The sequence below is a fragment of the Malurus melanocephalus genome, unplaced genomic scaffold, assembly GCF_030028575.1.
Source record: "Malurus melanocephalus ecotype Western Australia unplaced genomic scaffold, MMel_1.1 scaffold_28, whole genome shotgun sequence".
Classification (NCBI taxonomy): domain Eukaryota; kingdom Metazoa; phylum Chordata; class Aves; order Passeriformes; family Maluridae; genus Malurus; species Malurus melanocephalus.
This window is the reverse complement of record NW_026623260.1, coordinates 3,192,979-3,205,673: the sequence shown is the minus strand read 5'-3', so window position 1 is coordinate 3,205,673 and position 12,695 is coordinate 3,192,979. Positions and strand designations below refer to the sequence as shown.

At 44.5% G+C, this 12,695-nt stretch overlaps 1 protein-coding gene across 1 annotated transcript; it reads right to left on the bottom strand.

Moving 5' to 3' along the window:
• Positions 1-5,070: 5,070 nt before the first annotated feature.
• On the bottom strand, positions 5,071-12,290 carry MED8 (mediator complex subunit 8). The gene is made up of 7 exons (XM_057390518.1): positions 12,282-12,290; positions 11,604-11,722; positions 10,433-10,577; positions 9,912-10,052; positions 9,432-9,513; positions 8,207-8,455; positions 5,071-5,511 (listed from the first exon to the last, which is right to left on the bottom strand). Exons 1-7 carry the CDS (start codon positions 12,288-12,290, stop codon positions 5,447-5,449), a joined length of 810 nt encoding a protein of 269 aa, XP_057246501.1. The 3' UTR covers positions 5,071-5,446.
• Between the last annotated feature and the right edge of the window lie 405 nt (positions 12,291-12,695).

Sequence of the window (12,695 nt, the reverse complement as noted above, 5' to 3'; positions counted from 1 at the left end):
TGAAAACATCCACTGCATGTTTCAAAGTCAGATTCCTCTGGGAGCAGCACACCTCCATGCTGCACGCCAAGGTCAGCACATGGCAGTGGGAGACAGACATGTCCCACCAAAGTCACCCGGCAACAGGCACAGAGGGGAGRGGTGTGGGTTCCAAAGAGAAACATCCTGGGAAGTGCTGCAGCTTTGAAATAACACCCATAGAGAGCAATGATGCTCCTTTGCCCCAAAGCATGGCCAGAAAATAAAACACTTAATGCAAAAGTACCCTGGGGCACAGTCTTTACTCAGAGGAGAGGAGTTGACATTCCAGGCAGGACTTAGAACCACTGCTGATTCAGAGCAGAAAATTCTTGGACATGATGGTAGGAAAGGGAGAAGCCTTACTACAAGCAGGTAAATCAGTGACAGAATCTGAGAAGCAGTGATAAGATAGCTGCTGCAGGAACTACAGCTCTTGATCCCTTCACTTTGGAAAAGTGCCTTTTCTGCCTCTCAGTCAGAAAAATACATGCAGTAATTTCCTTTCTTTAGAAAACATACACTAAAACAGAAAAAAAARGACAAGGCTTCTCCTTCAGAGGAGCCAGCCAGCATGCTTTGTATTACTCTCATGTACAGGGTTACCCCTAAGGAAATTGCAGAAGGTTTTCATTAATTTCTAAGTGCAAGTTTCCACCATGGCAGTGTTCCTGGATCCAGCCAGAGAGCTGCAGTTTCATAGGGACAATAAATAAACTGTGGAGTCACATCAGCTCGAACTATTTTTATGACATGTATTACAAATACACCCAAACATCCCAAATCTTGAGCATRTGCTTTTAGCACCACAGCATCTCTCTGAGGTACAAAGTGGTAACATTTTACTGCTAAGATTGTTGAAAATTTATTGCACTTGGGTGGAAGGAGGAGATCCATGGGATTTTTTGAAAGCGCCTGTGTATTCATTTGTAGGCGCCAGCTGTCCCACAGACAGGCTCTGCCTCTCCTGGGGCCACCACGCTCATCTGGGGAGCCTGGGGGAAGGCACAGAGCCAGACTGGGGAGCTGTTTCCACCACTCAACCAGTGTCCCTTCGTTTATGTCATTGACTTCCAAGCAGTCCCTGAGCTTTTCGGAGGTCAGTTAAGATGCACTTTTCGCTGCTGTTTCCATGTGTTTGTCTCCTCTGTGAGCTGCAGGTGAAGTTGCTTTGGAAACAATGCAGAGGCAAAACCTGGCTGAACACCCTTTGGCAGCACTCACCCCATCATGTTGCTTCTTAGCATAAAAAGGTGCTCAGGCTCTCTCTACCCAACCAGCACAATACTTCTTCTTTGGTCCCAGATGTTTCTGTCAGAAAGATCCTATCCYAGCAGGAGGATGGAAACCAATCCCGCAGCCCCCACCAAAACTCTGCCTCACCKGTGGTATGGAGTGTGGGGAACTGAAGAGACTCCCCTCACTCCTCTGTCCCTCTATCTTTTCAGTAGCTTCTTCCCTCACACTTCAATACTTCACTTCCACTATAAAGGCTTAATGACATCCACTTAAAAGATCTGTAGGTTAAAAAAACCAAACAAAACTGTTATGTTTTGCTTGTTTAAACAAAAGAAGACATCTGTGCACACATCTTGCTCGGGGACTCGACAAGAGAGCAAACAAACAGCAGGTGTTTGTCATGCTGATCACTGGATGCAGAGAGATGCAGGGAGGTGATGGCAGCACTCTGAGCTTCATGGCTCCCAGAGRTGATCCGGCCCAGGGCAGCAGCAGAACAGGCTGCAGGCACCACCCAGCACGGCTGTATGTGAGATAYAGACTGAGAACAGTGGGCCTGTGGCTAGCTGGGCAGGAAGGAAAGGCAGTAAATATCTTCTCTCCTGCATTTGGGAGGAAGCCAGATGAAGCATTCCTGTCACAAGGGTGAAACACTTTCCACTCTAACAGTAACTCAGGAGGATGTTAAACAACAGTTGCATAAGGCAAATGTTGGAAACTTAACAGTCTGGGTACCCTGCTTCTAAAAAAAATAAAATCAATTTTTAAAATCCAAACTATTAATGCTGAGATTTCAGTCAGAAAAGGAAGCCTGGAGAAACTCCAGAGAACAAGCAAGCTGGTATTATGCCAGCATTTTAAAAAAGTAAACAGGATGGCCTTGTAAACAGGTGTGTCTATTCAACAGRCATCACATGCAAAATAATGACTGAAAAATATGTGATCATATTGATAAAGACTTAAAGCAGAGAAATATAAATACCAATCAACAAGGATTACAGRCAATAATCCTGTCAGACTAATATGGTAATTTTTTTGGCACTGTATGTTCTCAAGTATCAGAGATCTGGTATGGCGGTGTGTGTGATCAATGAACGAGTGCACGGGCAACCTGGCCAAGTGCGAGGCAGCACAGGAGCTGCTCCCKGTGGAGCTGCTACTGAGTATTTGCAGCACAGAGTAATAAACAGTGTAAAACTGGTTACCTGGAAAAAAAATGAAGTTGTGATGGGGACAGCCTACTGTCCTGGGAGTCTTTGGGATCCCTGCGGCAGTGGGGCCATGCAGAGAAAGATGCCCATGATCTGCACTAGAGCCTGACTGGTACTGAGGGGAGGCTTGGGAGACCACAACAAATCAGTGCTGTTCTCCATCACTCTCCTGCACCTGAGCTGGAGCCCAGACAGCCCAGCAGCACCTACCATGCCACAGCAGAGCTTCCTSCCTGCCGAAATTATCCTGCTTGGAGGAGATGAGTTTGAAAGGGATTGGATAAGGTAGGGGAAAAAGCCCCAAGGGTTCAGAATGGCAGCACATACCATGCTCACAGGAAGAGTGTGCATCTCAATCACCTGCTTAGCTCCTGCCACAGCAGGACACAGCCTTTGCCCCGATCMAGCAGGGTTGTACTTTTATTCTGACACCATTCGTGAATCCCTGTTGGACTTGTAGACCACAGTAACAAGCAGTGGACCATGAATTCCACAGTGATTTTATGGGTTAAAGGCTTGTTCCCATTCCCTGTTTAAACATTCAAGCACTGGCAGCAACCGGATAAAAGGTTAAAGTCRTTCTACATCTGAAATTCCCATTCCCACAATTAGAATAGTGTGTCCTGGCCCAGTGTCCCAAAGGACAGAGATGCATAAGGAGATTTGGATGTGAATCAAGAACGGGAAAATGGAAAATATGCCTTAAAGCAAAAGGGACTTTCATCAGTTCAGTCTGTCATAAAAAAGGATCAGGCAAGCTTGATCATAATATGTGACTCCTCTCTCTGGAGTCACAACTCRGACTCCCTGCCTGAGAAGATCCACTGACTTGAAAGTAATTAAAGAAATGCAGCCGAAATCTAAGGTGCAACAAGAAAAATAGTTTCTAGAGCAACCTACCAGCCACTGTAGCAGACACATCAGTTTAGGATCAACTGTTTTCCTAACAACACTGCTCTAATTTACACAAGAACTAATTCACAGCAGTCTGTGTCATGCAGGAAGTTACGCTGGCGAGCCTGGCCAGCCTCCCCGCTTTATAATCTACGGAAAAAAAACCCTGCCTGTGTTTCCCTTCCTCCAGTCCAAGTGTGTGAAAGGTCTGGCCTGCCCCACTGGAGGCGTTTTTGGGAGGCGTTTTACTCAGGTTAGCGTGAGTAGCAGGCAGCCCCAATCACCCCTGCCAGCTGCTGGCCCTGAGCTCCGGCACTGAGGCATTTTAGCTTTATAAGGAAGCAGTCTGGGGGGACAAAGTGAAGCAGCATCCTAGAGCTGAGGCTCCATGAATGACGAGTGCCAAAGATCTGACACATACAGAGCTCTGCCTTCCTTTCCAACCAAAGCAGGGAACAGCCATTCCCGTGGTTCTCAGTGCATCACAGGGAATAGCCTTGCAGGCCCCGACTCCCTGGYTGTCAGGCTTGTTTTTGCACACTGGAAACCAGTAAATGCCTCCACTGCCTTCACACCAGTTCCTGGCTGCAGGCAGTGGCTTCCGGGAAAGCCAGGACTTCCACGTTCATCAGGGGTAAAAAGCAATTCCACCAGTCTGGCTGGGATGGTGCCACTGCAGGCACGTCACTAGACTCATCTGTGGTGGAGCAGCTTTGCTATTGTATAAGCTGCTTGTGCTTCCAGCTCAACTTTCTACTTCCCAGCTCAGTGCTTTTCAAGGGCCAGCACGTCAAAATGGGTCAATAAYTGCCCTAGTCACAGCTTTGTGGCAGGTTTTGTTTTGGGAGAACAGTTCACAGCCTCCACAAATAAGCTGGATCTGATTAGCTCAGAGGCAAGCAGTGCTGGAGCAGCTGCAGGCTGTATCTGCTGAGTGGAGATTTCCTCACCCGAAGATTGCTGACAGATGCTATTGAGTAAAACACAGTGCTGGCTTTCAACACGAGTCAAAAGGAAGTCCATGCAAGAGCAACCAGAGGCAGGACATTCGTCCTTTAGGACAGTGCTGGATGTACTGACAGGCTCCATGAGCATGTGCCCCCACCCTTGTCTCACAGGAATCTCTCATTAGGCAGATTATATGTTACAGCTCAAGGGAACAAAGTAGGACAGGGATGGCTTCACAATGCCCAGGTCCAAACAGAAATGGAACAGACTTCACATCTTGGCCCATCCAGCAGTATCAGTCCTGAGCAYACTGAAATACCTTTCTGAAGTGATAAATTAATCCTGAAGTAGCTAAGAAACTTTATAGGAAACACAGAAGCAGAGAAGCATGGAACTGAAATCAGATCCAGCTGGGATTTGCTGCAGCATCAGAATACAAAAGCTCTGTGCTTCTGTGCCTGAAGTGCTGCCTTCTTGCTGTGGACCTTGTAATAGTCTTTCCTGGTATTTAACTTTCTGAGGAATAGCCATAATTGGCTTTCAATGCACAAGATGTTTGCTGCTTATGTTTGTACCCTGCTGACTCACTCTGCAACGCCCCTTTACGCATAAACCTGCAGCTCCAGCACTCAGCTTCCAACATTTTCAGTGTGATTTAGACTGGAGCTGCTCTGTAGCCTTACCCAAAGGGAAAAAGAGTCCTTAMGACCCAAGAGATGGACACTAGTGTCTCACAGTGTGCATAACAAGGTCTTTATTAAACAGGAGGGAGTAAAGAAAGAACATACCAAGTGAACAAGCAGAAACAAGGAGCTCGGTGCAGCTCTTCGGGTTCTGGCTCAGGAAAGGGTAGTTATTCTCCAGGCCAGACCTGGAGAAGATGGCAYCAATACCAGAAGGAAAATCCTCTGCTCTGGCTGAACAGAGAAGYACTTGTGTCCAGGAAACAAGGTCACCAGCAGCCCCACACAAGTTATCCAGCACTAAACAAAACTCAGGGAAGGGCCCTATAACTCCTAGCTTCCTGGATGTGCTGTGGGGATATGGGAAGGACTTGGAAGTCCTACAAGGAATCCAGGTGGAGGGCCTGCAGCAGTAACAAATGTTGCAGYTCCCCGGGTCTGGTTCTTCTCAGCTCATCTCTGATATGGATGCATTGAGGCAGATTTTATATTTGTTTTTATGCCACTTGGCATTTTTCCTGGAGAGAAAAAAAAAGAAAAAGCAATGCAAAATCAGCAATACAAGAGAATATTTGCTCAGGAGCATGCTCACAACAACCCTCTCTGGGCTTTTCCAGTTCCACTCCAGGCTCATTTGCTACAGCATCTTGCTACAGATCAATCTCTTCTACAAACTGGCATTTTTCCCTATTGAGAAATCTCCTTGACAATTCCTGTGTCTCCTTGCTATCTATCCAATTCTATTCATTTTTCATCCTGAGCAAGCCTCTCCTTTTGTCAGAAGGGTCCTACAGGAGTGTMAGACTTAGTCTCACAGAAGCTGCTGGCAGCAGCACTCACAGAAGAACCCAGACTGTGTCCCCTTCCATTTCAGAGAGTCTGTAACCCCTCYCCTGTAGCATTATTTATAGTCAGGGTGTATATTTAAATTAATAAGCCTCTGTCAGATTTCTTAATTTCTTGTAAMCACATCCACCTCTTGGGCATTATTACTCCCTGCTGATACCAATCACACATGGGAGTGTGTTCAAAGACATTTTACTAGCAGCTCAAAGTAAGTTTAGAGTGCTAGACAACACTAAGACAATCTGAAAAATAAACACTGATTAAAGAGCAGCACAGAGGAACATTCAAAGAACACTCCTTCAGTGTTTTCAAACTGAGACAGAAAAAAAGGGGTAACTCCTGAAAGTTAAAATTATAGGGCAGCWGAACAAAGAAAGATCTGATAAGCAAATGCTTAAAAGAATAAAGATTATTAAACTTTCTCAAACATATCCGAAGTGGGTCATTGCCAGCAATGAATGGGCAGGTAACTGATAGATACCACTAACAATCAGGAGACAAATACTGTTAGATATTACTCCAAAAGCAACAGGGAACAGGACTGCATGGTTCACCCACATCTGAGACACTGAGTCATTCTGGTGTTCCCAGTATTGARAACACCACAAAAAGTGCAGGTAAGAGCGACAAGGATGGCCCAAGTTGCAATTTTCACACAGTCATATTAAAGAGGATAGAACTTKCTAGCTAGGGGAAAAACACCTAAAAATGGACAAAGGAAGGAGACCTGACAGATGAACATGAAAACTAGTATGGACAAGATAACTCAGGAATGATTATTTGCCATTTCTCACAACATGGGTAAAAAAGAAACATGCAATAAAATTATCAAGCAAGATATTTAAACATAGAAAGGATTTTTGAAAAGCAAAATGTTATAAAGCTGTGGGATATATTGCCATAGGTGCTGTAGAAGTCAAAACTGTAATTCAAACAGGAACTACAGAAATTAATGGCTACTCTACCCAATGGTATCACACCAAACTCTAGCTTAAAATCCCTAAAAAACAACTGTGGTCAAGATATATTTAGTTCTTGTATTCTTTCAGCCTCAGCTAGGGGTACTATCCAAAGCAGACAGTCATTAGAAATAGGCAAGAAAACACCAATTAGGATATCCAATATCCTAATTCACAATAAACATAAACATTATGACAGCACTATAGGTTCCTCAGGCCAAACCCATACCTGACAGCAGAGGATTTTTAAGGAGGAATACCAGAACAGGGCAAGCCTGCAGAACACCTATTCTGCTTCTAACATATTGTGGCTTGGGGTCATGGAATCAGAGTTGGTATCCTGAGGATTAGCTGTCGACCAATTTTTCATCCAGAAATTTATGTACTTACTTATTTTTCCATCTCATATAAATATTATTTGCCTATCAAACACAGGGCAATGTGCTCTACAGTGTAGTAATTTAGCACTTAGAAAAATATCTCCTTTTTGTTCCTAATCTACAAGCCCACATTTTGATTGGTGCACTTTCTCCAATCCTATGGGAGACAATGAACAATTACTCCTCATTTGCCTGCTGTATATAATTTGGGATTTTATAAGCTTCCAATTTCTTCTGCCTCGCCCAAAGCTATGCCCAGTAGCAGAGTAGATATCAGAACCACCCATAATATCTGCAGGTGTGGATACCCAATGGATTTACAGAATGGCCTAAAGATATCCTAWGTTTCTCTGCTCCTTTTCCAGCAATTCCTAGCATTTGGTTTGCATTTCTGCCCAACTGAATACCCAATTACAAAAATTTTATATCATAAATGTATTYCAAATACAAGTAACTAGGTTAGAGTCCAGGTGCTGGATGTGTACAGTAAAATTTTTCTGTCKATGTATTTCACTTTATATTCAATATAAATGCCATTTACTGCTACTAAGCAAAGTCACTTTGTATAGAAAATCCTTACAACTTTTTACAGAAAACTTCTGGTTTTTCTTACCTTAAATAACTCATTATCATCAAACTCCTCCACTTTATTGCCTACTCACAATTTAAACCTCAGGGGAAAATCTCCAGTATAGATCCCTGCAAAACTACACTGTGATCTCCCTCCATATTGATTCCTATGTTCACTATGTCTATTATCACACCAATATTGCAGTGGGAGTTAAGAAACTGAAGCTGGTTGGCTGGGATCCACCTCAATTTCTGAGCCAATTTTAAACAGGTATTTCTCCTCTATTATAACCTGACTCATGTTATTAAGGCCAGAAAGAAACCTTGTACTTAGTTACATCTAAAAGCTGATCTCTACATCTGCATTTGTCTTAGTTACATCTAAAAGGTGATCTCTACATCTGCATTTGTCTTTCTTGCTCCTTGGATTTCAACTGATCTCAGATATGGAACTTTACCTGGCTGTCCTGCTGGTGCCATCTGCACTCCTGCCAGCATTGGCTGCTGCTGAGCTGGTGCACCTGTCATTGGGACCTGCTGCATGCCTGAAGCACCTGCAATGATGGCACCAGCTCCTGGCTGGCCTGACTGGACAGATGGCCCAGAGCCTGGGGGTCTCCGGTTTGACAGCCCCTTCCCAAAGGCCACAGCTGCTACCAGTGCATTGGTATCKGCAGGGTTGAAGGTCTGCTTGTTCTGTCGTAAACCTGTAAAAAAATAAGTCATTTGGGGARTTATTTTAGGCTTAGCAATCAGGTCTAAGAAGTAGCATAGCTGGTTCTAAATTTCCTTTTCAGTTACTTTAGTGCATGCAATAGAAATGAGTTTCTTACAAGCTGTCTTACAAGAGTCTCAGCAAGGTCTAAGAAGCTGCAAAATCCAGGGACAGTGGTGATCCAAGAGCTTTGTCACTGAGAGCAGGGCATAATCTGCTCATGGAAGGCAGACACAGTGAGGTAACTCCTCCATGCCCATGAGAAATTCTCACTAAAGGCTATTCCATGCTGAATCCCATGGCAGCTAACAAGCACTGTGATTTAGATAAACAATGGCAACATCCCCTTTTGGAGGCTCATGAGCAATGTGGTGCCTGCAAGGTCCTCTGCCAACATGTGCCCATTACACTGTTAATCTCAGATGCTAGACAGGGTATTTCAGGTCCTGTGACAGAGATGACCATGCCTTTATAAAAACCATGCCACTGCCTTTAAAAGTTGTGCGTGGCACTCCCAATAGTAGTGAACATCACAACCAGAAAAGGTTGGCCATGAGCCTGAAGCATCCATCATCTAGAGGGGATCACACAAGAGCCTGCCAACATGTAGCCTCCTTCARAACATAGTTAAAGGGTTTCTCATTTTCACAGCTATTTTTATTAATTAAAGTTGACTGGGAAGTTTTCTTGGCAGATACTTGTCACCTCCTCAAAGGAGCGTATGTCAAAGGGTTGGAATGACCTTCCTGTCATGTATAGGTCACATAGAGAAGACACATTGAACCCACAAGCTCCCTTCTAAAATTACTGAGCTCCAGGACAGCCAATCTTGCATCTTCTGGAATGGTTTCATCCATCCTGCTCAGCTGTGTTTCCCATACTTAGGGCTCTCCAATATACCTATTTTGCCTCTACWCCCTCAAGCCTGCTGCTTGTACCCTGTACCCACTTCCACCTCAGTGACATACCTCCACTTTCAGATTCACGCTCCTCCTTACTGATTTTCTCCAGCAAATTTGAGCACATTTTATTCAGACTTTGGATCTGCTTCTGCAAAATGAAAGAAACCACAGGATACTTCCAACTCAGTACAAATCAGCAAGGTAAATGAACAAGCTTTTTCTTTCCAGGAGCCATGTAACCAAACATAAGCATTTTGGTAGTCAAGCCTAGRGAGCCCAGAGCTAATGCATGCAGGAAGGCACTGTGGGGATGGGACAGCCTTTGCMTCTGACTGTTTGATGGCACCTTCTGTGAGCAGCCAGAGCTGGATATCCTTGTGAAACTGTGGAAGAAACCAAACCTCACCTAGGGTCAGCTGCGAAATCTCAGACAGGAAAGGACACAGCAAAAGAAAATTGTCAAATGGAAGGGTGAAGGAAGCAGTTAAAGGGCATTTTACACCCTGGGGATAAGAGGCAGAAGTATCAAAAACTCTTTTTACCTACCTGTGCTGCATCAGGGCTAATTCGAGCTGCATCTGTGATCAGCTGCTTCTCCTGCTCCTCCACCTCAGGGTCGGGCTTAGTTCGAAGATGGTCGGGCACAACTTCGTGGCTGAACACGGGCACACGCCCCTCTGTCTGCCGCTGCAATAGTGGGACAAGCCTCACTCAGAGCCTCTTCCTCCAGCCCAGCACTCACACAGCTCAGACCATGGTGCTGAACATGGCTAGTGGGGAAACCTTCATCTGGGGAGCATTAGGAAGTTTCAACAACTTGTCTAGGAATTTTCACTGTGCCTGTTTAATTGCAGAAACACTTTTATAAATAGGAACACCTTCTGTAAAGTGTATCCAGTGCAAGTGTTTGTAGGTGAAAACCCCTCAGCAAAGCAGCTCTTAGACAGAAGTACCTGTTGCCTTTTCTTCCTTCATACCCAGAGCTGAGGAATGYCCAGCACAAATGAATGCCAAGCTGGATACTCAGGCACTCAAGCACTTTCTAACACTCTTGGGACATGTCTTACCATGATCTCCTCATCGCGGTCTGGAGACAGCACCAGGGGGATGATCACCTGGTTCCGCAATAGTGGTGTCTTCTCATGCTTTAGCACTTTATTCAAGGTGTTCAGCTGTCCTGAGAGCAAYGCAAAGCTATCCAGAACTGAAGGCCTGGAAAAGCAAATAAAGAAGACAGAATATGGAAAGGGATGCCACAGAGGGCTTTTCTCTCTTTTTCACTCAAATGGCTGAGGAGKGAGGAAATAACAATTAGTCCTCAAATCACTTTACTCCAGATAGTAAGCAGTAAAACCTAGGGCTAAATACATAGGTGTGGACAAACCTCAGACTTTACTGGAAATGGCTTAAATGCAGCAAATAGCTCAGGGACATTAGAAGCAGTATCACTTAAAGTGGCAGCTCAGTAACATACACAGAAGCAAATCTTTTCTTGTCACTACCTCTCCCAGTAAAATTCTGGAGGAAAGTCTGAGAAATAATTTCAGCCCTAAGAAATACAGCCAGGAGGGACAACATTTATAGCTTGGCTATCCAGGCTAAGAAATAATGAAGCAAAATAACTGATAATCTTCTCAGGGAGGTCCTCTTCAGCTTGGTCTCTGTGGGGGATTCATCAGCTCTCTCGCCTTCAGCAACATGAACTATAAATGTTAACTTGTCTGTGAAGCTTTGCTGCAGTGGTGGACACTAAGACACATACAGTTTATTAAGTTGCAGCTATAACATCTTTATGCTCCACATTCTCCAGGAAGAGAATGCCATCTAACAACTTTCTCAAACTGTGTGGCAAAGCAGAACTWGCAAAACACAAAAGCACAGTTTATATCAGAGCCATAAAAAGCCAGAAAAGGTCAAGAAATGCAGAAAGAACCATTGCTCCTTTAATTGTCTATGTGGGTCTTGAAGGTGCTTCATCTGAGAACTCTGACTCACAGCAGATGCAAGTCTAGGTCCCACAAAATGTCTGGATTAAAAGGTATTAKCATGACTCTTATTACCCTACAGCATGAAGCCAATGGATTTCAACAGGTTTTCAGGTGGAAGATGTGTAGTGGTTCCTCCAGCAAAATGTGAAAAGAAAATTTAAACCTCCTGAGAAGAAGCTAATATTTTTTAATTAATCCTTTAAGCCAAGTCTGAAGAGTTTTGGCAGTGATCAACAGTGAGACACCTTACCATGTGAGTCGGTCATACTCATTCTCCAGCTTGTAGATAAAACTGACCAAGGAGTTCTTCAGGTCMGCCACTTGACTGATGAGTGCCTCCAGGGTCAACTCCAGCTGCTTCTCCTCTCTCTAAAAAAAGGCAAGGAAGACAAGAGAGGAGGACAAAGGCATTGTCAGTCCACACCCATGCATCCATGATCAAATTCTGTCCTACGGATGGCCTCCTTTTCAGAAGAAGCAGAGATATTGGAGATAAAAATCCTATGATTTCACACTGACCCCTTTCCCTTGGGTCAGACTACTTTAGCAAGAGACTTGTGCCTGAGACAAACACTTCGCCAGCTATCCTGTTAAAGATCTAGATGAGTGTAGTGAAGACATCATCACTTACATCTGCTTTTTGCTACATCAGGCAAAGTCATCAAAGTTAGCTCACATCACCTTTGTAAGCCACTTAAGCTAACACAGCTCAAAGAAGATTAGCATTTCCTCAACCTTTTCTGACAACTGTGGGTGCCTTGATGTCTTCATCCAAAACAGCCTTTGCAAAATGAGTACCAGTTTGTGCCCCTCACCTCATTCTTCACTTTCTTTCTGCCCACGTGACACTTCCAGCTGCCAAGGAAACTGGCAGCTCTTACTGGCCTTGTGCCCTATCGCCTGTGGGAGGCCCTGCCGTGACACAGACCTGTGCCATACCCACACACACACCCCTCACCTCCTGCCTTTTGCTGGCATTACATTGTTTAATAAATCTTTCCCACTGACATCCCCTTCCGGGTGAGGGAGGATGGTGACAGACAGTGCCAGGACCGAGGGATCTGTTGCCAAAGACAGCAGAGCATGTCCTTGACTCTTGCAAAAAAACCCTCTACACTCTTATCTACTCTAACTTACTCACACTACAGCATTGCCCAAGATATAATTAAAGTCCCAGCCCTAAGGAACTGCTCGTGTAAGTTGAGAACTCTACAATATTAATCCATGAGGAGGGTGGGACAAAGCAATCAAATAATAGAAAGGGAATACCGATTGGGAAAGCAGATAGGGTGACTCAGGCTGTTGGCATGCTTGCTATTGGGTTTGTTGTTGCTCTGYTCAA